General features: G+C 37.4%; 1 protein-coding gene across 1 annotated transcript in view; it reads right to left on the reverse strand.

Moving 5' to 3' along the window:
- Positions 1–7,481: 7,481 nt before the first annotated feature.
- The window catches only part of LOC148938359 (uncharacterized), a 72,357-nt gene continuing 56,015 nt past the window's right edge, over positions 7,482–23,823 (reverse strand). Inside the window, exon 8 of the mRNA XM_089107849.1 lies at positions 7,482–7,768. Within this exon, the coding sequence (XP_088963975.1) occupies positions 7,482–7,768 (287 nt within the window). The remainder of the gene's footprint in view (positions 7,769–23,823) is intronic.

Consider the following 23,823-nt stretch of genomic DNA (forward strand, 5'->3'; position numbering starts at 1 on the left):
GGGGTCCCACTCCACCAGCCTGAACGGTGGAAATTCACTAGCTCAGTATTGGGGTCCCACTCCACCAGCCTGAATGGTGGAAATCCACTAGCTCAATATTGGGGTCTCAGTCTACCAGTCTGAATGGTGGAAATTCACTGTTTAAGTTAGGGTAGGTTAACTTATCATGTGCGCTCATGATAAGTTAACCTAACCTTTTCCGACGAGTATGGTTAGGTTAGGCTAGATTAAGTTAGGTTAGGTTAAGTTAGGTTAGGTTAGCCATGTACGCTTCACTTAGGTTAGCTTAGGTTAGGTGAGAGACAGGCAAAAAGTTAGGTGTATGATTAGGTTAGGTTAGGTTAGATTAGATTAGGTTAGGTTAAGTTAGGTTAGGCAAGGTTAGCCTACGTACGCGCGCGTACGTAGGCTAACCTAGCCTAACCTAACTTAACCTAACCTAATTTAATCTAACTACTAACCTAATCATACACCTAACTTTTGCCTGTCTCTCACCTAACCTAAGCTAACCTAAGTGAAGCGTACATGGGCTAACCTAACCTAACTTAACCTAACCTAACTTAATCTAGCCTAACCTAACCATACTCGCCGGAAAAGGTTAGGTTAACTTATCATGAGCGCACATGATAAGTTAACCTACCTAACTTAAACAGTGAATTTCCACCATTCAGTCTGGTTGACTGAGACCCCAATACTGAGCTAGTGGATTTCCACCATTCAGGCTGGTGGACTAGGACCCAAATTATGAGCTAGTGAATTTCCACCGTTCAGGCTGGTGGACTGTGACCCCAATACTGAGCTAGTGAATTTCCACCTTTCAGTCTGGTAGAGTGTGACCCCAATACTGAGCTAGTGGATTTCCACCATTCGGGCTGGTGGACTAAGACCCCAATTTTCCAACTCTTGCATTTCATGAACTTCGAAAAATCAAGAGAATGTAACTGTGAGAAGGTAAAGCACAACAAGTCACTACTGAAATATTCCAACTCTTGCATTTCACGACAGAAATTCAAATGAAATTTGAAAAATTAAGACAATGTAACTGTGATATGGTAAGTGTGTTAGTTTTTGTGTGTGTGTGTAATTTTTGGCGTGTGTGTGTGTAAGTTTTCATGTGTGTGCGGAAGTTTTCGTGTGTGTGTGTGTGTGTAAGTTTTTGTGTGTGTGTGTATTTTTTTGTGAGTGTATTCAAGTGTGTTTGTGTCTATGATTTAGTTTTCATGTAAGTTTGTGTGTGCATGTAAGTTTTTGTGTGTGGGTGTCAGTTTTTGTGTGTGTGTGTGTGTGTAAGTTTTTGTGTGTCTAAGCTTTTGTGTGTGTAAGTTTTGACGTGTGTGTGTAAGTTTTCATGTGTGTGTGTGTGTGTGTTTAAGTTTTTGTGTGCATGTATGTTTTAGTGTGAATGTGTTAGTTTTTGTGTGCATGTGTGTGTGTGTGTGTGTGTTAGTTTTTTTGTGTGTGTCAGTTTTTGTGTGTGTGTGTAAGTTTTTTTGCGTGTGTGCTATTTTTTTTGTGTTTGTAAGTTTTTGTGTGCATGTATGTTTTTGTGTGCATGTAAGTTTTTGCGTGTGGGTGTAAGTTTTTGTGTGTGTGTGTAAGTTTGTTGTTTCTAAGATGTTGTGTGTGGGTGTAAGTTTTTGTGTGTGTTTGTAAGTTTGTGTGTGTTTGTGTTTTGTGTGTGTGTTAGTTTTTGTGTTTGTGTGTGTATGTTTCTGTGTGTGTGTGTGTGTGTGTATGTGTGTAAGTTTTTGTGTGTGTAAGTTTTGGAGTGTGTGTCTGAGATATAGTTAGTGTGTTTGTATGTTTTTTTTGTGCATTTGTGTTTGTAAGTTTTTTTGTTTGTTTGTGTGTGAATTTTTGTTGTGGTCTTGTGTAAGTTTGTGTGTGTGTGTGTTTGTATGTGTGTTTGTGTGTGTAAGTTTTCGTGTGTGTGTGTGTGTGAGTTTTGTGTGTGTGTGTGTGTGTGTAAGTTTTTGTGTGCATTTAATTTTTTTTGTTAATGTTATTTTTATTGTGATAGTTTAAGTTTTTGTGTGTGTTTGTTTGTAAGTTTTTGTGTGTGAGTAAGTTTTTTTGTGTGTGTGTGTGTAAGTTTTTGTGTGTTTGTGTTAGTTTTTTTGTGTCCAATATATTGAGTGTGGATATTAGTTTTTTGTGTGTTTGTGTAATTTTTTTTGTGTGTGTGTGTAAGTTTTTGTGTTTGTAAGTTTTTTGTCTGTGTGTGTGTGTAAGTTTGTGTGTGTGTGGGTGTGTGTGTGTGTGGCTAAGTTTTTGTGTGTGTAAGTTTTGGCGTGTGTGTGTAAGTTTTCGTGTGTGTGTGTGTGTAAGTTTGTGTGTGTGTGTGTGTGTGTGTGTCAGTTTTTGTGCCTGTGTGTGTGTGTTTTTTTGTGTTCATGTGTTAGTTTTTGTGTTTGTGTGTGTGTGTTATTTTTTGTGTGTGTGTGTAAGTTTTTGCAATTGTGTGTTTGTTTTAGTTTGTGTGTGTTTGTGTTTTTATTTTTTTTTTTTTTGTGTGTGTGTTTAAGTTTTTGTGTGATTGTAAGTTTTTTTGTGCATGTAAGTTTTAGTGTGCTTGTGTAAGTTTTTGTGTGTGTGTGTGTGTGTGTGTGTGTAATTTTGTTTGTGTGTGTTAGTTTGTGTGTGTGTGTGTGTGTGTGTGTGTAATTTTTTGAGTGTGTGTTTTTGTTTTCGTGTGTGTGTGTGTGTTTTTTTTCGTGTGCATGTGTATTTTTTTGTGTGTGTTTGTTTTTGAGTGTGTGTGTTAGTTTTAGTGCGTGTGTGTGTGTGATTTTTTTTGTTTTATTGTGTTAGATTTTTTTCGTGTTTTTGTGTGTTTTTGTGTAAGTGTGTGTGTGTGTGTAAGTTTTGGCGTGTGTGTGTAAGTTTTTGTGTGTGTGTGTGTGTGTGTGTGTGTGTGTGTGTAAGTTTTTGTGTGAATGTCAGTTTTTGTGTGAATGTAATTTTTAGAGTTAATGTGTAATTTTTTTTGTTTGTGTTTGTGTTAGTTTTTGTGTGTGTGTGTGTTAGTGTTGGCGTGTGTGTGTAAGTTTTGGCGTGTGTGTGTAAGTTTTCATGCGTGTGTGTGTGTGTAAGCCTTTGTGTGTGTGTGTTAGTTTTTGTGCGTGTGTGTAAGTTTTTGTGTGTGTGTAAGTTTTTGTGTGCATGTAAGTTTTTGTGTGCATGTTAGTTTTTGAGTGTTGGTCTTAGTTTTTGTGTGTGTGTTTTTATGTTTTTGTGTGTCTAATATTTTGTGTGTGGATTTAAGTTTTTTGTTTGCAGGTGTTTTTTTTTGTTTGTGTGTTTGTTTGTTTGTTTGTGATAGTGTTTTTGTGTGTAATTTTGTTGGTTTTTTTAATTTTTGTGTTTGTGTGTGTTTTTTTTTTTGTGTGTGTGTGTAAGTTTTTGTGTGAATGTAAGTTTTTGTGTGCATGTAAGTTTTTGCGTGTGGGTGTAAGTTTTTGTGTGTGCATGTAAGTTTTTGTGTGTCTAAGCTTTTGTGTGTGTGTGTTAGTTTTGTGTGTGTGTGTGTTTTATTTTGTTTGTTTGTTTGTGTTTGTGTTTATGTTTTTGTTTGTGTAAGTTGTTTTTTTGTTTGTGTAATTTTTTGTTTTTGTGTTTATTTGTTAGTTTTTGTGTGCGTGTAATTTTTGACGTGTTGGTGTAAGTTTTTGTGTGTGTGTGTAATTGTGTTTTTGTCTCAGATTTTTTTTGTGTTTGTTTTGAAGTGTTTGTGCGTAAGTGTTCGTGTGTGTGTGTGTAAGTTTTTGTGTGCATGTGAGTTTTCGTGTGCATGTGTAAGTTTGTGTGTGTGTGTGTGTGTGTGTGTGTGTAAGTTTTTGTGCATGTGTGTGAGTTTTTTTTATTTCATGTGTAAGTTTTTTTGTATTTGTGTGTGTGTTAGTGTTTGTTTGTGTGTGTTAGTTTTTGCGTGTGTGTGTTAGTGTTAGTGTGTGTGTGTGTGTGTTTGTTAGTTTTGTGTGTGTGTGTGTGTGTGTAAGTTTTTGTGTGAATGTAAGTTTTTGTGTGCATGTAAGTTTTCGTGTGCATGAGTCAGTTTTTGTGTGTGTGTGTGTGTGTGTGTGTGTGTGTGTGTGTGTGTTATGTTTTTTTAGTGTTTGAGAGTGTAAGTTTTTTCTTGTGTGTTTAAGTTTTCGTGTGTGTGTGTGTTAGTTTTTGTGTGCATGTGTAAGTTTTTGTGTGTGTAAGTTTTGGCGTGTGTGTGTAAGTTTTCGTGTGTGTGTGTGTGTGTGTATGTTTTGTGAGTGTGTGTGTGTGTGTGTGTTATTTTTTGTGAGTGTGTGTGTGAGTTTTTTTGTGTTCTTGTGTTAGTTTTTGTTTGTGTGTTTGTAAGTTTTTGTGTGTGTTTTATTTTTGGTGTGTGTGTGTGTGAGTTCTTTTGTGTTTGTGTGTGTTAGTTTTGTGTGTGTGTGTATGTGTGTGTGTGTTAGTTTTTGTGTGCATGTTAGTTTTTGTGTGCATGTAAGTTTTCGTGTGCTTGTGTAAGTTTTAGTGTGTGTGTGTGTGTGTAAGTTTTGTGTGTGTGTGTGTGTGTGTGCTAGTTTTTGTGGGTGTTTGTGTGAGTTTTTTTTTGTTCTTGTGTTATTTTGTGTGTGTGTGTGTGTGTGTGTGTGTAAGTTTTTGTGTGTGTGTAAGTTTTGGCGTGTGTGTGTGTAATTTTTTGTGTGTTTGTGTGTGTAAGTTTTGTGTGTGTGTGTGTGTGTGTGTAATTTTTTTTTTTATTTTAATTTTTTTTTTGCTTTTTATTTTTATTGTGTTTTATTTTTTTCGTGTTTGATTATGTTTTGTTGTGTGTGTTAGTTTTCGTGTGTGTGTGTGAGTTTTTGTGTGTGTGTGTAAGTTTTTGTGTGTGTGTAAGTTTTCGTGTGCATGTATGGTGACCGGGGGAGGACCTTTGGGGCCCAGAGAGGGCGTTTGTGGATCCGGAGGCCCTTGAGGATTGAGTGGTCTTTTGGGAGCCCGGGGGACCTTTGTGGACCGGGGGAGGGCCCTTGGGAGCCCGGTGGTCTTTTGGGAGCCCTGTGGGCCTTTGGAGGTCCGGGGGGGCAGTTGGGGGCCTGGGGGACATTTGGGGACCGGTGGAGGGCCTTTGGGACCCCGTTGGTCCTGTGGGAGCTCGATGGGGCTTTGGGGGGCCCGGGGATGGCCTTTGGGGCACAGGGAGTGCGTGGGGTGGTGGGGGGGCCGGTGGGTGCCGGGGGAGGGCCTGGGGGGCGCGGGTATGGCCTTTGGGGGGTGTGGGGGCCCTTTGGGACCCCGTTGGTCGTTGGGGAGGCCGGTGGCCCTTGGGGGGCGGGGGGACGGCCTTTGGGGGTCCGGGGGGCCCGTTGGGAGCCGGGGGGACCTTTGGGGACCGCGGGCGGGCCTTTGGAAGCCTGGGGAGGGCCTTTGGGTGGCCCGGGGATTGCCTTTGGGGTTCTGGGTGGGCCTTTGGGGGCTCCGGTGGCCCTTTGAGAGCTTGGGGGGCCTTTGAGGACCGGGGGGGGCTTCCTTCGGGGCACCGGGAGGGCAGTTGAGGGCCTGGGGGACATTGGGGGACCGGTGGCGGGCCTTGGGGATCCCCTTGGTCCTTCGGGAGCTCGCTGGGCCTTTGGGGGACCCGGGGATGGCCTTTGGGGGTCTGGGTGGGCCTTTGAGGACCGGGGGCTTCCTTCGGGGTTGGGGTGGGGTATGAGACGCCTTTGGGGTTGGGGTAGAGGACCTCACAACACTGTTAAAATACAACTTGTGTATTATAACGACCACACTCAAAACCTCTTCCAAAATCTCTTCAAAAATCACCTTTTAAAATGTCTCTAGCTGTTTCGCCGAAATAGTTCCATAAAATAGCTAAAACAGTTTCGCCGAAATTAACCCTAAACGGAATTTCGGCATGTTCCCTTTGTTTGGCATCTCTGCGCCAATGCATTTCAAATTATTTGGAAACCTTTTCGCGCGCTAAGATCAATACGTCTGCTCGGAAACGATTCTCTTGTTAGAAACAACAAATTAATTTCCCTTTCGTGAATCAATTCTCTATAGAACAACAAATTAATTCCCCTTTTGTGCCAATCAATCAATCATGACATCATGTGTGATCTAACTGTTTCTCGGTGACAATTCTCTTTGGAAATGCAAGGACATTAATTAACTTGACGTCATCTGTCAGACATTAATTAACTGTTTCCGGGAACCTCATAACATCTGGCTCGAATAACAATAACAAATACTATTTCCGGATCATAACATCTGCCTCAAACAGGAAGGAAATGTCATTAACTTTGCTTCGAACGACAACAACATTTGGCTCGAATAACAATAACAAATACTATTTCCGGATCATAACATCTGCCTCGAACAGGAAGGAAGTGTCATTAACTTTGCTTCGAACGGCAATAACATTGACCCCATTAACCACGTGTTCTACCTAATGACCCTGTTCAAAACAACAACAACATTGACCTTGGCATTTTGCCTCGGAAACAATAACAACATTGACCTTCGCTGAGGGCGTGCCAAAAACAGACCTGGAGAAAGAGGTCATTGACCCTGTCCTCATTAAACTATATAAAAAAGTTGTAGGTGTCAGCAGGGGTGGGCAACAGGACCTTTAGGGTCATCTCTACTAGAGCCTGCCTTTTTTGGAATTTAAAAAGAGTATTCTTCTCGGTTTGATCGAAAATACAAAATTCACACTTTTAATGATGTAAGTTTCATGAAATCTCAATATCTTTATATCCAGCTCAAACGGGAGAAGCTACATGGTTTTCCTGTGATTTCTAGGAAAGTAAATGTCGTTTTAAGTTTCTGCATTTAGTTCAGATTATTTATCCAAGCTTCACAAGTTAAGGCAAGACCACACAAACAATTTTAAATAGTTGGTCCTCACAAAATGAAAAAGTTTATAAAGGACGAGATACAGTGATTCTTTAAGCTATCAATTCCCTTAATGAATTCTTATATGTCTAGAATCAGACTAAAAGCTAAATTTTATATGTAAATATTGTTATAAAAATTCTTTTATTTAGAGTTTTGATCTCTGTTGGCATGGAAAACACTTTACCTGTAGTTTATTACTACGAGCTGTTTAAGAACAAAGGCGATAGTATGGGCTATTAGTAATAGTATAATAAATATAATAACTTATGTTATACCAAATATCAATATTTTAATAATAATAGATGCATCTAAAGAATCGGCTTATGCTGATTTTAAATATATGTGATTGATTAAATTTAGCGTTACCCATCAAAAGTACGAACCTGAGAAAATTTACCTTATTTTGCAAAAAGGGAAAAAACACCCCCAAAGAGTTAAGGAATTTGATTACGTTTTTTATTACTTTAAAAAGTAGAGTTGTGAGAAAAAGTCAAACTTTAGCGTAAACAGGGAGGTGTTGAGAAGGGGACGGCCCCTTTTATATACGGAGTAATTTCGTTTTAAGTTTTAATGGCGCTCCTTATTTTCAGTTCATAATTTTTTTTTTATTTGATATAATGATAAATTTGCAGCGCTTCCCACTTTTGAAAAAGTGGGGTATAATTATTGAGACTTACATAAATCTGAGATGCCATTGTAGTTGAAATGCCAATCACACCAGTGAGAATTCTGCCAATAAATATTTGTGTTGGGTTGGTAGTTAGGACTGTTAAAAGGTGAGATAAAATGTAAAATGGAGAAATGAGAAGCATGGTTCCTCGTCGTCCAACATAATTCGTTGAAACGAAAGCCAAAATTGCGCCAACTGTCGACCCAATGGGCATACCACTAACTGAAAAGAATAATATAAAAAGTAAATAAAAGTAACTTTGTTTTTGCGGTGGTTGCTGCTGTTTTTTTTCATTTGTTATATTTTTTTAAACGACTGGTTTTGACAAAAAATCTCTGTTTTTGTGCAAACTTATATTTTGGCGTTGTGGAAGTTTTGTAAAAAAAAAAAAATATTACGATATTTTTCTATAAGCCTTGATTTTCTTTGTGATGACATATTCGATTGTGTTGTCAGTGTAGGAATTTGGGACAATATTCGGGGGCGCCCACCCGCCCAGAGTCTCGGGCAAGTGACCCAAAAATTTAAAAAATGTATGAAAAATTCAAATTTTGTTCCGAATGTTGGGCTAAGCTTAGGCAACGAATAGGTACTATTTGAAAGATAAAAATGGCTTTAAACGATTGTTTTGCCGGTTATTTCAAGCAAATTTATGGTCCTATGTCAATTTTAGATTCTTGGTCAACCTTCTTATCACCATAGGCGGGTCTGCCTTGTTTGCCTCTTTTTTAAATTCTTGATCAGCATGCCTAAGACTCTAGGCAGGCATGCCTTTCCAACAACTAACCTGACAAGTATGTGTCCAATAAGAGAGTCATTCATACTCCTGCCATTTACCCGTGCCCCAGCCATTGAAACATTTGCCTCTCAACTACTTGGACTATCTGTCTTGGCTTTTCTCTGTCTACAATTACCCAGCCCAGTCTTGATGCAACCTATTGCCCAAAATACTTGATAACTTCAATTCAAATTTCAGTGGTAAAAAAAAAAAAAAAAAAAAAAAAAAAAAAAAAAAACGATGTAAATACAAAAAGTTTTAAGTAAAACATAAATGACATTCTGTCCTTTAGACTATGTAGCACGAAGTAGCACGACTTCATTTATTGTAATTACTGTTCGTTTAAAGCTTGATATGATTATTGTTTTGAAATTCTGCTCGTTTTACGATTCATTTACTCCTCTATAGCATTATTTTTCATCTGGTATAAAATTTGGTTCGTTTTGGGTTTTATCTTTATTCATTGATAGTAATTAATTAAAAAAAAAACTTTCCAAAAAATAAGTTTTTCAAAGAAAATTAAAGGCCATTTTAAACTTAAGGTCAGAAGATACAAATACCTTTTAAAATTCAAACTTAAAACGACCAGAAATTACTGTTAAAGAATGAATGAATCCCAAAACGAACAGAAATTAAATAAACAATCATAGCAAAAACTTACAACAAGTATTAATATAAATAAATAAATAGATCTTAAAGCGAGTAATGCTTAGATTGAATATGAAAATCAAGCTTAAGCCGAAAAAAAATATTTTCCTATTGAAGTACAAATGAAACTTAAAACGAACAGACATTAAACAAACAATCAATGCAAACAAACATACAATATATATTAGTGTAAATTAATAAATGTAATTTGTAAATTAATAAATCTTAAAACGAGTGAAACTTAAATTGAATATGAAAATCAAGCTTGAAATAAAAAAAAAATCACCACAAACAAGAGTTTGGGTATGACCTCCTTCTCTCATTGTAAAAGTCTAAAACCTATTGAGTCATGGGCACTTTACTGAGAACCAATTTTATGACAAATATTTTCTTTTTTACTTAATATTGAAAATAAACATCAAAATTATAGTAACATTTTGAACTAATGAGCTTCCAGCAATTAATTTCATTATACATCAAATATTCAGTTTAATTTATTAGCTCTTTTCAAAGTTGTTAAAGACATATATTGTTTCACTACAAACAAGTGTTCGGATACTGCCTCCTTTCCTAACTGTAAATAAAAACCAAAAGCGTACTGCGTAATTGGCGCTTAACTAAAAACGGATTATAATACAAATACTTTCTTTTCCAGCTCTTACAGCATTGAAAATAAAAATACAATTACAGTGAAATGAATTCTTGAACTGACGGATCTTTCAACAATTAATATCATTATACATCAAATATTCAATTTGATGTGGTTTATACTTACCAAGACTGTTCAAGACGCATTTGGTTTTCAGTAAAGCGCCAATGACGCAGTAGGTTCTAGACTTTTACAGTGAGAGAAGGAGGTAATACCCAAACTCTTGGTTGTGGTGATTTTTGTTCGTTTCAAGCTTGATTTGCACATTCAATTTAAGTTTCACTCGTTTTAAGATTTATTTATTAATTTACATTAATATCTATTGTATATTTGTTGCATTGATTGTTTATTTGGTTTTTGTTCGTTTTAAGTTTCATTTGTGCTTCAATAGGAAAATATTTTTTTCGTCTTAAGGTTGATTTTCATGTTCAATCAAAGCATTACTCGCATTAAGATCTATTTATTCATTTATATTAATACTTGTTGTAAGTTTTTACTATGACTGTTTATTTAATTTCTGTTCGTTTTGGGTTTCATTTATTCTTTAATAGTAATTTCTGGTCGTTTTGAGTTTGAATTTTAAAAGGTATTTGTATCTGATAAGCTTAAGTTTAAAATGGCCTTTACTTTTCTTTGAAAAACTAATTTTACGGAGTTTTTTTTAAATTACTTTTTGTTCGTTTTTTATTGCAAAAAATGTCAAGTTTTTAAAAACTCCTTATTTCAAAATCAAAATTAAAAAAAAAAAATCAAATATTCATCAAAGTATTAAAACTGATATCAAAGTAACAATACCAAAGTGAAAAAATGGGTTTGGGTCAACCTCGGAGTTTTTATTATCTGATTATCGAACTATTTTTAACAAAATTGCTATCTAAAATTTTTAATCGGATGGATTTGGGGAAAAAGGGCGCGGGGGACTAGATTAAGCTTCAATCTCTTTTGACTCTTTAAAAGTGAACTAGATCTTTCTATTTTCAATCAAATGAGCCCTCTCTGAAGTTTATTAGAGCATCCCTTCTATAAAAACCATATATACCCCCAGAAAAATACTTACAACGCCTGTCCCTGGTCCCTGGGGGGTTGTGTCGACCCCGGTGTTTTAATATCTGATGTTTGAAATATTTTTAACAAAATGGTCACCTGAAATTTTTATCGGATGGGTTTATCTCTCGATAAACCCAAAGGCGTGGAGGGCGGGAGGGGCTATTTACCCACCGATTTTGTTCACGCTGATGAAATGAACTACAACTTTTAATTTACATTCAAATGAACACTCTCTGAAGTTTATACGAGCATATCTTCCATAAGAACCATATATTCCCCCAGAGCAATACTTACACTGCCTGCCCCGGTTCTGGAGGGGTCGTGTCCATATTTGAGGTAATTTGAAAATTTAACGAGAAAATTTGAGGTAGCCATTTTTAACAAAATGGCTACCTCAAATTTTTTATCATATGCATTTGGGGAAAAAGGAGTTGGGGGCCAGTTGCCCTCTGATCAGTTTTGACTCTTAAAAAGGGCACTATAACTCTCGATTTTCAATCGAATGAGTACTCTTTGAAGTTTATACGACGACACCTTCTATATGAATTGCCTCTAGGAAAAAAATAAATGGAGTGTGGGGGGAGGCTAGCTGCCCTCCAATCACTTTTGACTCTTAAAAAGTAAATTACAACTTTCGATTTCCAATCAAATGAGCCCTCTAGGAATTTTATACGAGCATCCTTTCCATAACAACAATATATGCCCCGAGGGCATAACTTACAACGCCTACCCCCATACCCTGGGGGGCTGTGTCGACACCGGAGTTTTTTGTTATCAGAACTTTGAACTATTTTTAACAGAATGTCTATCTCAAAATTTGGGCATGGAGTGGGCGGGTTCGATTGGCGTGCATTTAGGGCGTGGAGGAGGGGGGGGATAGTTGCCCTCCGATCTCTTTTGATTCTTAAAAAGTGAACAAGAACTTTCAATTTCCAATCAAATGAGCCCTCTCCGAAGTTTAAACGAGCATCCCTTCCAAAAGAACAACATGTGCCCCTAGAGCATTGCTCATAAGGTCTGCCTCCGGGCCCTGGCGGGTTCCGTTGACACAAGAATTTTTCTTATCTGACCTTTGAACTATTTTTAATGAAATGGCTATTATAAAAAAATTATAGGATAGGCTTGGTGAAAATAGGGAGTGTGGGGGGGGACTAGTTGCCCTTGGATATCTTTTGACTCATGAAAATTGAACTAGAGCTTTCAATTTCGAATCAAATGAGCCCCCTCTGAAGTTAATACGAGCAACCCTTTCATAAGAACAATATACGCCCCCAGGACAACACTTACAATAACTATCTCCCGGGCCCGGGGGGGGGGGGGAGTTTTTGTAATCTAATTTTTGAACAATTTCCAAAACACTGGCTATCTTAAAATTTGTAGCAGACGGGTTTTGGGAAAAAGAGCGTGGGGGGGGGGGGCTAGTTTGACTTTCTTGACTCTTAAAAAGTGAACTAGAACTTTCAATTTTCAATCAAATGAGCCTTCTATGAAGTTTATACGAGCATACTTTTCATAAGAACCATACATGCCCTTAGAGCATAACTTAGAACGCCTTGCTCTGTGCCCTGGGGGGTTCTATTGACACCGGAGTTGTTCTTATCCGACCTTTGAACTATTTTTAACAAAATGTCTATCTCAAAATTTTTATCAGATGGGTTTTGAAAAAGAAGGCGTGGGGGGGGGGGGGGCTAGCTGCCCTCGAATGTCTTTTGACTATTAAAAAGTGAGCTCGAACTTTCAAAATCCAATCAAATGAGGCCTCTCTGAAGTTTATACGAGCATCCCTTTCATACGAACAATATAGTTAGGCATTGCATAGTTTACAACGCCTGCCCCCGGGCCCTGGGGGGTTATGATGATACCTGAGTTTTTGTTATATGACTTTTGAGTACTTTTTAACTTAATGGCTATCTCAAAATTTTGATTGGATGCATTTGGGAAAAAAAGGGCATGGGGGGGCTAGTTGTCATCCAATCTCTTTTGAATCTAAAAACTGAACTAGAACTTTCAATTTCCAATTAAATGAGCCATCTCTGAATTTGTTACGAGCATCCCTTCAATAAGAACCATATATTCCCCCAGAGTATAACTTACAACACCTGCCTCCGGGCCCTGGGGGGCAGTATTGACCCCTAAGTTTTCGTTATATGGTCTTTGAACTATTAAAAAAAACTACCTCAAAGTTCTTATCGGGTGGGTTTGAGAAAAAAGGGCGTGGAGGTGGGGGGGGGCTAGTTGCCCTCCAATCTCTTTCGACTCTTACAAGTGAACTAGAACTTTTGATTTTCAATCAAATGAGCCCTCTTTGAACTTAGTAGGAAAATCCCTTCATAAGATCCATATATGCCCCCAGAGTATAACTTACAAGCCGGTCCCCAGGCCATGAGGGGGTGTGTCGGTACCGAAGATTTAGTCGTATGATCTTTGAACTATTTTTAACAAAATAGCCATCTTAAAATTTTTTTGGATGTATTTGGGAAAAAAGGATGGTTACCGTCCAATATCTTTTGACGATTAAAATGTGAACTAGAACTTTCAATTTCCAATCAAATGAGCACTCTCTGAAGTTTATACGAGTATTCCTACCATAAGAACCATATATCCCCCAGGGCATAACTTATAACAAAACCTTATATGCCCCTTGGGCATAACTTACAACCCTTTCTCTGAGGGCTGTGGGGGAGTTGTCATCCTCAAAGACCTAATTTCCAGAACTTAAAACTACGTTTAATAAAATGGCTATCTCAAAATTTTGATTGGATGTGTTTGGGGAAAAGGTGGGTGTGAGAGGGGGGTTTGTTGCCCTCAAATCACTTTTTACTATTAAAAAGGGCACTAGCCCTTTGAATTTCCAATCGAGTTAGCCCTTTTTCAAGTTTCTACGACAACACCTTCTATAAAAACCTTATATACCCCCAGGGCATAACTTAAAACCCTTGCCCTGAGGGTTGGGGGGAGTGTTCTCCTAAAAATCATATTTTCTATCTGGATATCAACTACGCTGAACAAAATGCCTATCTAAAAATTTTGATTGGATGTGTTTTGGGGAATGATGGGCGTGGGGGGGGCCTAGTTTCCCTCCAGTCGCTTTCGACTATTAAAAAAGGCACTAGCCCTTTGAATTTCCAATCGAATGAGCCTTTTTTGAAGTTTCTACGACAACGCCTTCTATTAAAACCTTATATGCCCCCAGGGCATAACTTAAAACCCTTGCCCTGAGGGTTGTGGGGGAGTGTCCTCCTAAAAAACATATTTTCTATCTGGAAATCAACTACGCTGAACAAAATGGCTATCTCAAAATTTGGATTGGATGTGTTTTGGGGAATGATGGGCGTGTGGGGGGCTAGTTTCCCTCAAATCACTTTCGACTATTAAAAAGGGCACAATCCCTTTGAATTTCCAATCGAATGAGCCTTTTTTGAAGTTTCTACGACAATGCCTTCTATAAAAACCTTATATGCCCCCAGGGCATAACTTAAAACCCTTGCCCTGAGGGTTGGGGGGGATTGTCCTCCTCAAAAACATATTTTCTATTTGAGAATCAACTACGCTGAAGAAAATGGCTATCTGAAAATTTTGATTGGATGTGTTTGGGGGAATGATGGGCGTGAGGGGGGGGGGGGGCTAGTAGCCCTCCAATCACTTTTGAATATCTAAAAGTGCACTAGCCCTTTGAATTTCTAATCGAATGAGTCCTTTTTGATGTTTCTACGACAACGCCTTCTATAAAAACCTTATATGCCCCCAGGGCATAACTTAAAACCCATACCCTGAGGGTTGGGGGGGAGTATCCTCCTCAAAAACATATTTTCTATCTGAAAATCAACTACGCTGAACAAAATGGCTATCTCAAAATTTTAATTGGATGTGTTTGGGGAAATGATGGACTTGGAGGGGGGGGGGCTAGTTGCCCTCCAGCCACTTCTGACTATTAAAAAGGGCACTAGAACTCTAGATTTCAAATCGACTGAGCCCCCTTTGAAGTTTCTACGACGACCTCTTCCATATGAAGTGTCTCTAGGGGAAAAAAATAAATAAATAATAAAACATTGGAGCCGTATGGCCTTTACTATGAGCAACGCTATAGCGTTGCCCCTGATATATTTTCGCTTTAAGTTTTGATTATTGTCTGATTAGTCTGTCACATAAATTGGTAGAAACGCCAAGTTTTTTTCTTTAGCCTACTACGAGTCTGTTTTTGCTCCTCTTTGGTCTTTAGTCTTATCTACTCCTTTTTACATATTTCTTTACATATTTGGAAAACTTCTTTTTGGAAATGTCCTTTATTTGATAGATAAACTAGGATAAGGCCGAACCCGAGAGGATTGAGGTAGAATCAAAGGATCTCAAATAGGCTGTTTGTTACCTGACTGTGTGCTTTTCACATCTTTTGGTTGAGCTCTGTCAACCCTCACCACTCACAGAAAGCCTAAGTTTGCACCCCAAAGCGGTACTCCAGTGGTGGATCTTTCGAGAATCGATAAATCTGGCACAGTTGAATGCTAGCGCACACAGGATGTCACATGGTGCGTAAATGGTTATTTCACTGCAGTCCAGACAGATAATATTCAAGTCAAGAGAAGATGGTGGCTCTTTTCAGTATTTCCGTGCTAATTCAGAAGCCTTTACTGATTTTAGAGCAGGGAGTGACTGTACACGTGTTGGAGCAAAAATCCTTATCCATCGTATCATGGGGGAGAAACTGGCTCGAATGAAAAGACTAAACATTACCAAACTCGATTCTGGTCAAACCGAACATGAGTTTTGTCTTTAGTTCAAAAATAGTCTCTATGCTATATAAACCAGTGTTCAAGATCCCGAAGTAATGTTGCCGTAGATCACTGCTATTGAAGATGCATCTGATGCACTTGGATACTCCCACTTCTTCAGACAGAGTTGTATTTCGGAAAGAAACAAGGAAATGAATGATGAGAAACATACCTCAAGCCATCTAGACAAACAGATCAAAGTTGTACCGAGGAAACATACCAAGCAAAGCGTGAGAAAAGACCGCGCGGGTCACTAGAAGGAAGTCACTCACAAAATAGAAAACGTTGAACTAAATCACAACTCATGACGTACATGTAAAATCCTTAGAGAAGAAGTTAATGGAAAGAAGTGATATGCCCTCGGCACCATCAAAGATAAACAAGGGAATACCATGTCCGATTTTGCCCAGAAAGTAGAGTGATGGATATTGCATTTTAGGAAGCTTCTAAACCCCAACATGATTGTACTCCTAAATTCGAAAACTAACCCTTACCCAGCCACGAAAGCACCTAACGACAGAAATATGTCCCTGCCAAGTCGTGACAATATCATTGAAGTTGTCCGGATTTCAAATGACCCAAAGCTCCTTCCGAAAAGGCATTTCCCCTAAGGTTTACACAGCCCCCCCCCACTGAGTGCGAACCTGCTGTTGCCATTATTTACTTAAATACAGAAAACAAAAATATCCCAAAGGATTTTAGTCATCATTCCCGTCTACAAAACAAGGCAATTTTGGTTTGTGACATATTTAATCTGCCAACCTTGTTATAAAGATAAACACAAAAAATCTAAAATTCTTGATCAGAATGTTACAACAGACAATGAACTCACCCTCTATTGTCTCCCACTTGAACAGGTTGACAGTTTCCTCTATTTGGATATAAGGTGGATTTAATTAGTCTTTGCTGGACTGTGCAAATATCTCTGGATTTACTGAGACATTAATAAAGAATAAAGAGGACCATTTATAAGTTGACAGTGAAGGAGTTCTTCTATGTGGTTTTGAATGCTAGCCCATTAAAGCTGCTCGGGTATGCGCTTTGGAGGTCTTCACTCATATTGGCTTCTGTTCAATCCTACGCAACTGGATATTAGATCAATTTTTGAGTGACGATATCAGCCTATACTGTTATTAATTAAAAAACTTTTTTCACAAAATAAGTTTTTCAAAAAAAGAACTAAAGAACTCCATTAAACCAAAAATGAACAAAAATAGAATTAAATAATCTACCAAGCATACATGACGAAAACAATAAGAATTCCAAATAGGGATAGGTCCTTTTATTAGACAGTGAAACGAAAATATAAAACAAAGACTCTAAATATTTCGATGACACAGTCAGTCATCATCATCAGTAGATTTACTAACTTATCAAAATTAAAACAAACTGCTTTTATACTAAACAAAATAATCACTTCCAGGTCAAAGCAAGTTACCGGTCCATTGACTTAAAAAGTAAATGAAACCCAAAACGAACAGAAATTAAAATAATATGTGAGTCAAACTCAAAACAAGCAGAAATTAATATGAGTAGGGTTCAAAACCCCTATGCTTTCTAAAAGCCAGAATATAATTTACACTGTACTGAAAAAAATTCGAATGAATTTGCATTGCCTGTTTAATACACATATGCTAATGTTTATTCCTTAAAATCTTAAGTAATTTTTGGTTTCTTAGAATTTTCCTAAAGTTTGATTTCTTAAAAGTGAAAACAGCTAAAAGACTTTTTGTAAGTAAAGTACAAATTATATTCTGGCTTTCAGGAAGCATTTATAAATAGAGGTTTGAACCCTATTTATATTAATTTCTGCTCGTTTTGGGTTTGACTGTTATTTATTTTAATTTCTGTTTGTTTTGGGTTTCATTTATTTATTGATACTGCTTTGTGGTAGTTGTATACTTGGTAGATTGTTTGATTCTATTTTTTTTTCATTTTTGGTTTAATGGAGTTCTTTACTTTTTTTGAAAAAAAAGTAACTTCTTTACTTACTTTTGAGTTCTTGGAGAACTTTGGAGTTCTTTACTTTATTTTGTGGAAAAAGTTTTTCTTTTATATTAATTTCTGTTCGTTTTATATTGACATAGTCTTTTTCAGGGAAAAAGAAAATGTTAGTTTGAATCTTTCCTGTTTTCCTTTAAGAAGTTATAGTTTGGCCTGCTATTTATATACTGGAGAAGCCTTTTCAGCAATTTTGAACAACGTAAACTCTTTTGAAAATAATGACACAAATGGTAGTGTTTAATTTAGTCATATACATCCTCTTGACCTGATAAATGAAAGTTAATACCATTCCCAAAAAATTACATTTATGCTTTTTCACAGCCTGGACACACTTACACTCTTTTGATTTAGTAAAATTATAAGAGCAGAAATAGTAATAGAAGTAGCCCCGAAAATTTGAACTTAATACCCTCAGTCGTTCTTGGTTTATTTGTGAGATGTCTTATTTGGCAACCAGCGAAAGTCTTGATTTAATTTAAACCAATATTTAGTTTTTAAGAATAATGGGCAAATTCCATAACTGTGAGGGGTCTACCTTCCCAGTAACCCTAGAGATAAGGTTACTAGACCATTGAGCTATGCTGAACAAAAGAGCTGTCTTAAAATTTTGATTGAAGTGTCTGGAAAATTATGAGCTAAAGAGGAGGGCTTTAGCCGCTCTGAGCCCTGAACTGATTGTTTCGGAAATATATGATTCGATCACGCTAGAATACAACATAAAGTTTGAGAAAATAGAAAAACTGTTTTCATCCCTGAATTGGCAGATTCAGTCATTAGAGCTTAGGGTGGCTACTATTGAGGAAAAGCTGGACGATTACGAACAGGAGCGTTCGCTTGTTTCTTTGTTTTTTTTTTCGGAGTGAAGCAGGACCCCGAAAATGACCTGGGTACTAATGTTCTTGATATAGTGAAGAGAATGGGTGTAAATTTCCAGAAAGAACAGTTGTTGTCTGTGAACCGTTTTAGACTTCCGAACCCTGCCCAGAATATCCAGACACTTACGACAGTTCTCGTTAAATTTGCAACTAAAGATACGGCGTATAATGTTTTCAGAGCGAAGTCAAAGCTGGCGAAATCAGGTGTATTCGTCACTGAATATCTTACGAAAATGAAAAAAGCGATTTTGAAGGCGCAAGAGACAGATATGGTGTAAGAAACGTGTGGTCCGATCATGGCCGTGATCAAACGTGAGCAGGGTGATAGCCACCCAACACGAATCCGCTCACTTGTTGACACCCTTTAGTGCTTTAGAAAAAGTTGATTATTTGTGTTTTTTGTTTGTTTTATTTGTTTTTTTTTTTGTTTTTTTTTAGAAAAGAAAAATTAGTATATTTCCTTACTTATGTTGAATTATATTTCTTCATTGAATAGATTTATGCGTAATCTGCTCCGTATTGAAGATCATTTAGATGCTCAAATTGGAAGTGATGATTTGCCTATTATTAATTCAAAGCCTCTTCGTGAGAGTTCTTATATATTGCCGTCGCAAGTTAGTACAGACATGTTGCTGCGTCTTTGCACGTGGAATTACCACCTTACTACGGGATACTTAGATATTCGGCAGATGATTGGGATGTTTTCTTCACAGTTTGATATAATGGGTATTTTTGAAACTTTTTTGACTTCTGACCAATATCTCTCGGCTTTTTCTTTTCCAGGATATGATTTTGAGGTAAGGAACCGATCAACTATGAACCAAGGAGGCCTGGGATTTTTTATTAAGAAAAATATGAAGTATATGGAGAGGGAGGATTTGGGTGTATGGATAGAAGGTAAGATTGAAAGTTTTTGTTTGGAATTAGAAATTGAAAAAAGGAAAATTTTAATTAGTGTGGTGTATAAGCCGCCCAGTGGTCGCCTGGATAAGTTTGCAGCAGTTACTTTTTATATGAGAAATATCTTAACAGTCAGGATGACGCAGATTTTACGGAGTTCAAGCGAGTGAGAAATAAGGCGAACAGTATGAGAAGGGAAGCAAAGAAGAAGTATTTTGAAGAAAAGTTTTCTGATAGTAAGGGAGATACCAAAGCCACATGGCAGGTTATTAATGAGTTTATGGGAAATCAGAAAAGTATTCAGTCGCCTTGCATTGATATAAATGGAAGTTATGTGAGTGATAAAAATGTAGTCGCGTATCACTTAGGCCAATTTTATTCTCAGGTTGGCTCGTCTGTTCAAGAGAGTGTAAGGTGTGACAGGGAAAATTTTCTTAGCGAGGAATTCGTGGACTCTCGTGGAGATACTTTTGAGTTCCAGAAGAGTGTACAAGAAGAGTGAAGAGTGTACAAGTGATGAAGTGATTAAAATAGTGAAAAATATAAAATCAAATTCTGCTGGGATAGATGGCGTGAATCTGAGAACTTTTAAAGCAGTGTTAATGTATATACTACCATGTATTCTCCATATTATCAATTTATCTATGGTAACGGGGACCTTTCCAGAAGCAATGAAGCAAGCTAAAGTTATCCCGCTTTACAAAGGGGGTGCCAGGTCAGATGCCGGAAACTGAAGACCAATATCGATACTGCCTTTATTGTCAAAAATGTTGGAAAAAGTGATTCATTGCCGTCTGTATGACCATGTCACGAAATATAGCCTTCTCTGTGACACCCGATTCGGGGTTCGGAAAGGTCCATCAACTAGTCATCGTGTCATTCCTCTTGTTGAGTTTGTAAATAATTGTTCATTCAAAGGGAAAATCCCTCAAGCAGTATTTTTTGATTTTAGGAAAGCATTGGATACGGTAGATTTTAAAATTTTATTGCAAAGATTAGAATGCTTAGGTGTTAAAGGAGTGAGTTTGAAGTGGTTTGAAAGTTATTTGTGTGGGAGGTCTATTAAAGTGATGATTGATGATGCTTTTTCTTCCCCTTATCAAGTGTCGTGCAGTGTGCCACAGGGATCGGTCCTTAGTCCACTTCTGTATCTGGTTTATGTGGATACCATGAGGTTTTATCTTCCAGATTGTTGTTTAACGTCATTTACTGATGACCCTGCAGTTACGTTTTCTGTCGTTCTTTGGATAGTCTTGCGTTGAAAGTGAATTGTGTTCTGAGATATTTACATGTTTTTACTAGTTAAAGTTTGTTATAATTTAATGTTAAAAAGACTAATTTTATTGTATATTCTAGAGTAGGCAATTCCAGTGATATTGATGGTAGAATTATGTTTAATAATAGGCCTGTAGTTCAAGTTCAAGAAATCCGGCACTTTGGCTTTTACATTGATTGTAATTTTTCGTAGAAACGCCACAGTAATGTTGTTGCCACAAAGGTTGCACGTGGCCTTGGAGTGATTCGTCGTTTTAAATTTTTTTTATCTCCGAGAGTTTTATTGATTTTATACCATGCTTTGATTCACCCATATTCTTCGCATGGCTGCATGTTATGGGCAAGTAATTTTTATGGGAATTTTAAACGTGTTCAGACTCTTCAAAATAAAATGATGTGTCTTATTGGTGGGTATGTTGAAGGTACACATAACACTTCAGCTTACTTCAACAAGTTGTAAGTGTTGAATGTAGGACAGCTACGGGACTACCAAATAGGAATATTTGCCTATCAATGCTTGAATGATGTTAGTCCAGAGGTTTTTCGTGAATATTTTAGTGACAATAGGTCTTTGCACCATTATGAAACTCGTCATGCTAGTGACTTCATTGTTCCGAATAGAAGTGGAACCAGGGCCGGCTTCCATACTAGATTTTCAGGACCTAATGTGTGGAACTCTGTTCCAGAGAGGATTCGGGCGGCTGAGCACCTGGGGTTATTTAAAAAGAAATTGAAAAAATATTTGTTAGGTCAAGGTTCATAGTTTTTTTTTTATTATTATTATTATTTATTATTATTATTATTATTATTTAAATGAATTGACGAGAGATTGTTTTTTTTCTTTTCTTTTCTTTTCTTTCCTCTTTTTAGTGTTTTTGTTTTATTATTATTATTATTATTAATTTTTTGTTGTTGTTCCTTTGTTTATAGTTAATTATTAATTAGTAGATGAGTTGTATGTACCCGCCCAATCGCAAGTGCTTTTTTGTATCTTTCTTGGGGCGGGTATTGGCATATTAGTTAAATGTATTTTGATGTTAAATAAAATGAATTGAACTGAATTGAACTGATTGCCTTCCATTCACTTTTGACTCTTAAGAGGGCATTATAACTTTTAATTTTCTGTCAAAATAGCTCCTATAAAATATCAATGATACTACTAGCTATGATAGAGCATCGCTGCTTATGTCCTTATATGCCCTATAGTGCTTACATGCCCTTTTAGTACCTGTATGCGTATAGGTTTTTCGCTTGATTGAAGCTCCTCCTAAACGTTCCCTAAAAGTTTCAACTTAATGCCATTAGTGTCGTTAGTTACAGCAACCGTAGAAGCAGTATTAAATGAATACACACAGTGTCTTCAGGCTAGCTTTAAGTCTACAACCTATGGAGATATGAAGGTGAAATTTTCAGAGAATATTTCTGTTGTCCAGATGACAGCCTGCCATCCGTATGTGGGTTGTCAAAAGGGCATGTCAGCCATATCATAGGAACAGTTTCATGTGTAAAATCAAAACTTACAACGATTGTTGAGGGGGATTTTGAACTAACCAAAATACAATATTTGCATCATAATACTAATGTTTCTGCTCCTACAACTACTGCTACTATTACTAACACTCCTGCTACTAGAGCTAAGACTACAACTAATAAGTGTACTCCTACTACTACCACTATATTTATTGTTGCTACTACTAGAACTATTAAACCTAAGGGTATTAATGCGAAACTTGGGCACCATTGTAATTGTAATGAAATAAATCGAAACACACTATGCCCATATAGGTTGTCAAGAGGACGTATCACCGGTACTTCAGGACCAGTTGATGGTATTAAGTTAAAAATTTCATCTTGTGTTGAAAGGGATGCTGAAAAAAAGATGGTATTTGCAAACTGCTATTAATGCTACTACTGCTACTACAACTATTGCTACGCATAATTAATGAACCTTTCAACAATGCTGAAAATAATGATGTATCAAAACTTTGTTTGGATTTTTGTTATGGAAAACATTGGGGGGGGGGAGGGGGGGGGAGAGGTCTCTCTCAAATCACTTTGACTCTTAAAAAGGGCACTATAACTTCCAATTTCAAAACAAATGAGACCCATCTGAATTTAACAGGACCACCCATTCCATAAAAACCTTATATACCCTCAGAGCTTAACTTAAACACTTGCCCCCAAGGCTCTTGGGAATTGTTCGAATCCTGGAAGCATTGTCACATATTCTTTACACTATAAAAAGAGTACTAGAGCGTCTGATTACCAATGAGCCCCCTCCAAAGTTTATATGACCATACTTTCTATAAAAACCTTATATGGCCCCAGGACATAACTGACAACCCTTCGCCTGAGAGCTGGGGGGATCTGTTATCCTCATAGACATCATTTTCGGACATTTCCAATACGGGAACAAAATGGCTATCTCAAAATTTTGATTGGAAGTGTTTGGGGAAATGATGGGCATTGGGGTGGATGGAGGTCAATTGCCCTCTGATTATTTTCGACTAATAAAAAAGGCACTAGTCCTCTCAATTTTCAATCGAATGAGCCCTTTTTGAATATTCTACGACAACACTTTCTATAAAAACCTTATATGGCCTAAGGGCATAACTTACAACCCTTGTCCTTAAGGCTATGGAGGGGAGGTTGTCATCCACAAAGGCATAATTTCCAAACCTTACAACTACGTTGAACAAAATTGCCATATCAAAATGTTGGTCGGAAGTGTTTGGAGAAATGATTGGCGTTTTGGGCGAGGGGTCATTCTCCCTCCGATTACTTTCGACTATTAAAAACAGCAATAGCCCTCAAAATTTCCAATCGAATGAGCCCTTTTTGAAGCCTATACGTCAATGCTTTTTATAAAAACCCTTTATAAGCCATGCCCCCGGGCATAACTTACAACCTTAGCCCTGAGGGCCGTGGGAGGGGGGGGGGGGGTCATACTCAAAGACTACATACTGTCGGACTCAAAGATTTTTGGACAGTTCAACGACGTTAAAACAAAATTGTATCTGATATGTTGATTGCATGTGTTTGGGGAAATAATGAATGTGGAGGGGATTCGCCCTCTCATCGCTTTTGACTATTAATAAGGGCACTAGCCCTCTGAATTCCCAATTGAATGAACCCTTTTTGAAGTTTCTATGACAGCACTTTCTATAAAAACCCTATATGCCCTATATGCATAACGTACAATCCTTCCCAAGAGGGCTGTGGGGGGGGGGGGTGTTATCCTTAAAGACATAATTTCTGGAACTTTATACTATGTTAAACAAAATGACCATCTTAAAATTTTGATTGGATGTGTTTGGAGAAATGGTGGGTGT

This window comes from Artemia sp. Qi Xiang Cuo, unplaced genomic scaffold, assembly GCF_049724085.1.
Source record: "Artemia sp. Qi Xiang Cuo unplaced genomic scaffold, ASM4972408v1 HiC_scaffold_2954, whole genome shotgun sequence".
Taxonomy (NCBI): Eukaryota; Metazoa; Arthropoda; class Branchiopoda; order Anostraca; family Artemiidae; genus Artemia; species Artemia sp. Qi Xiang Cuo.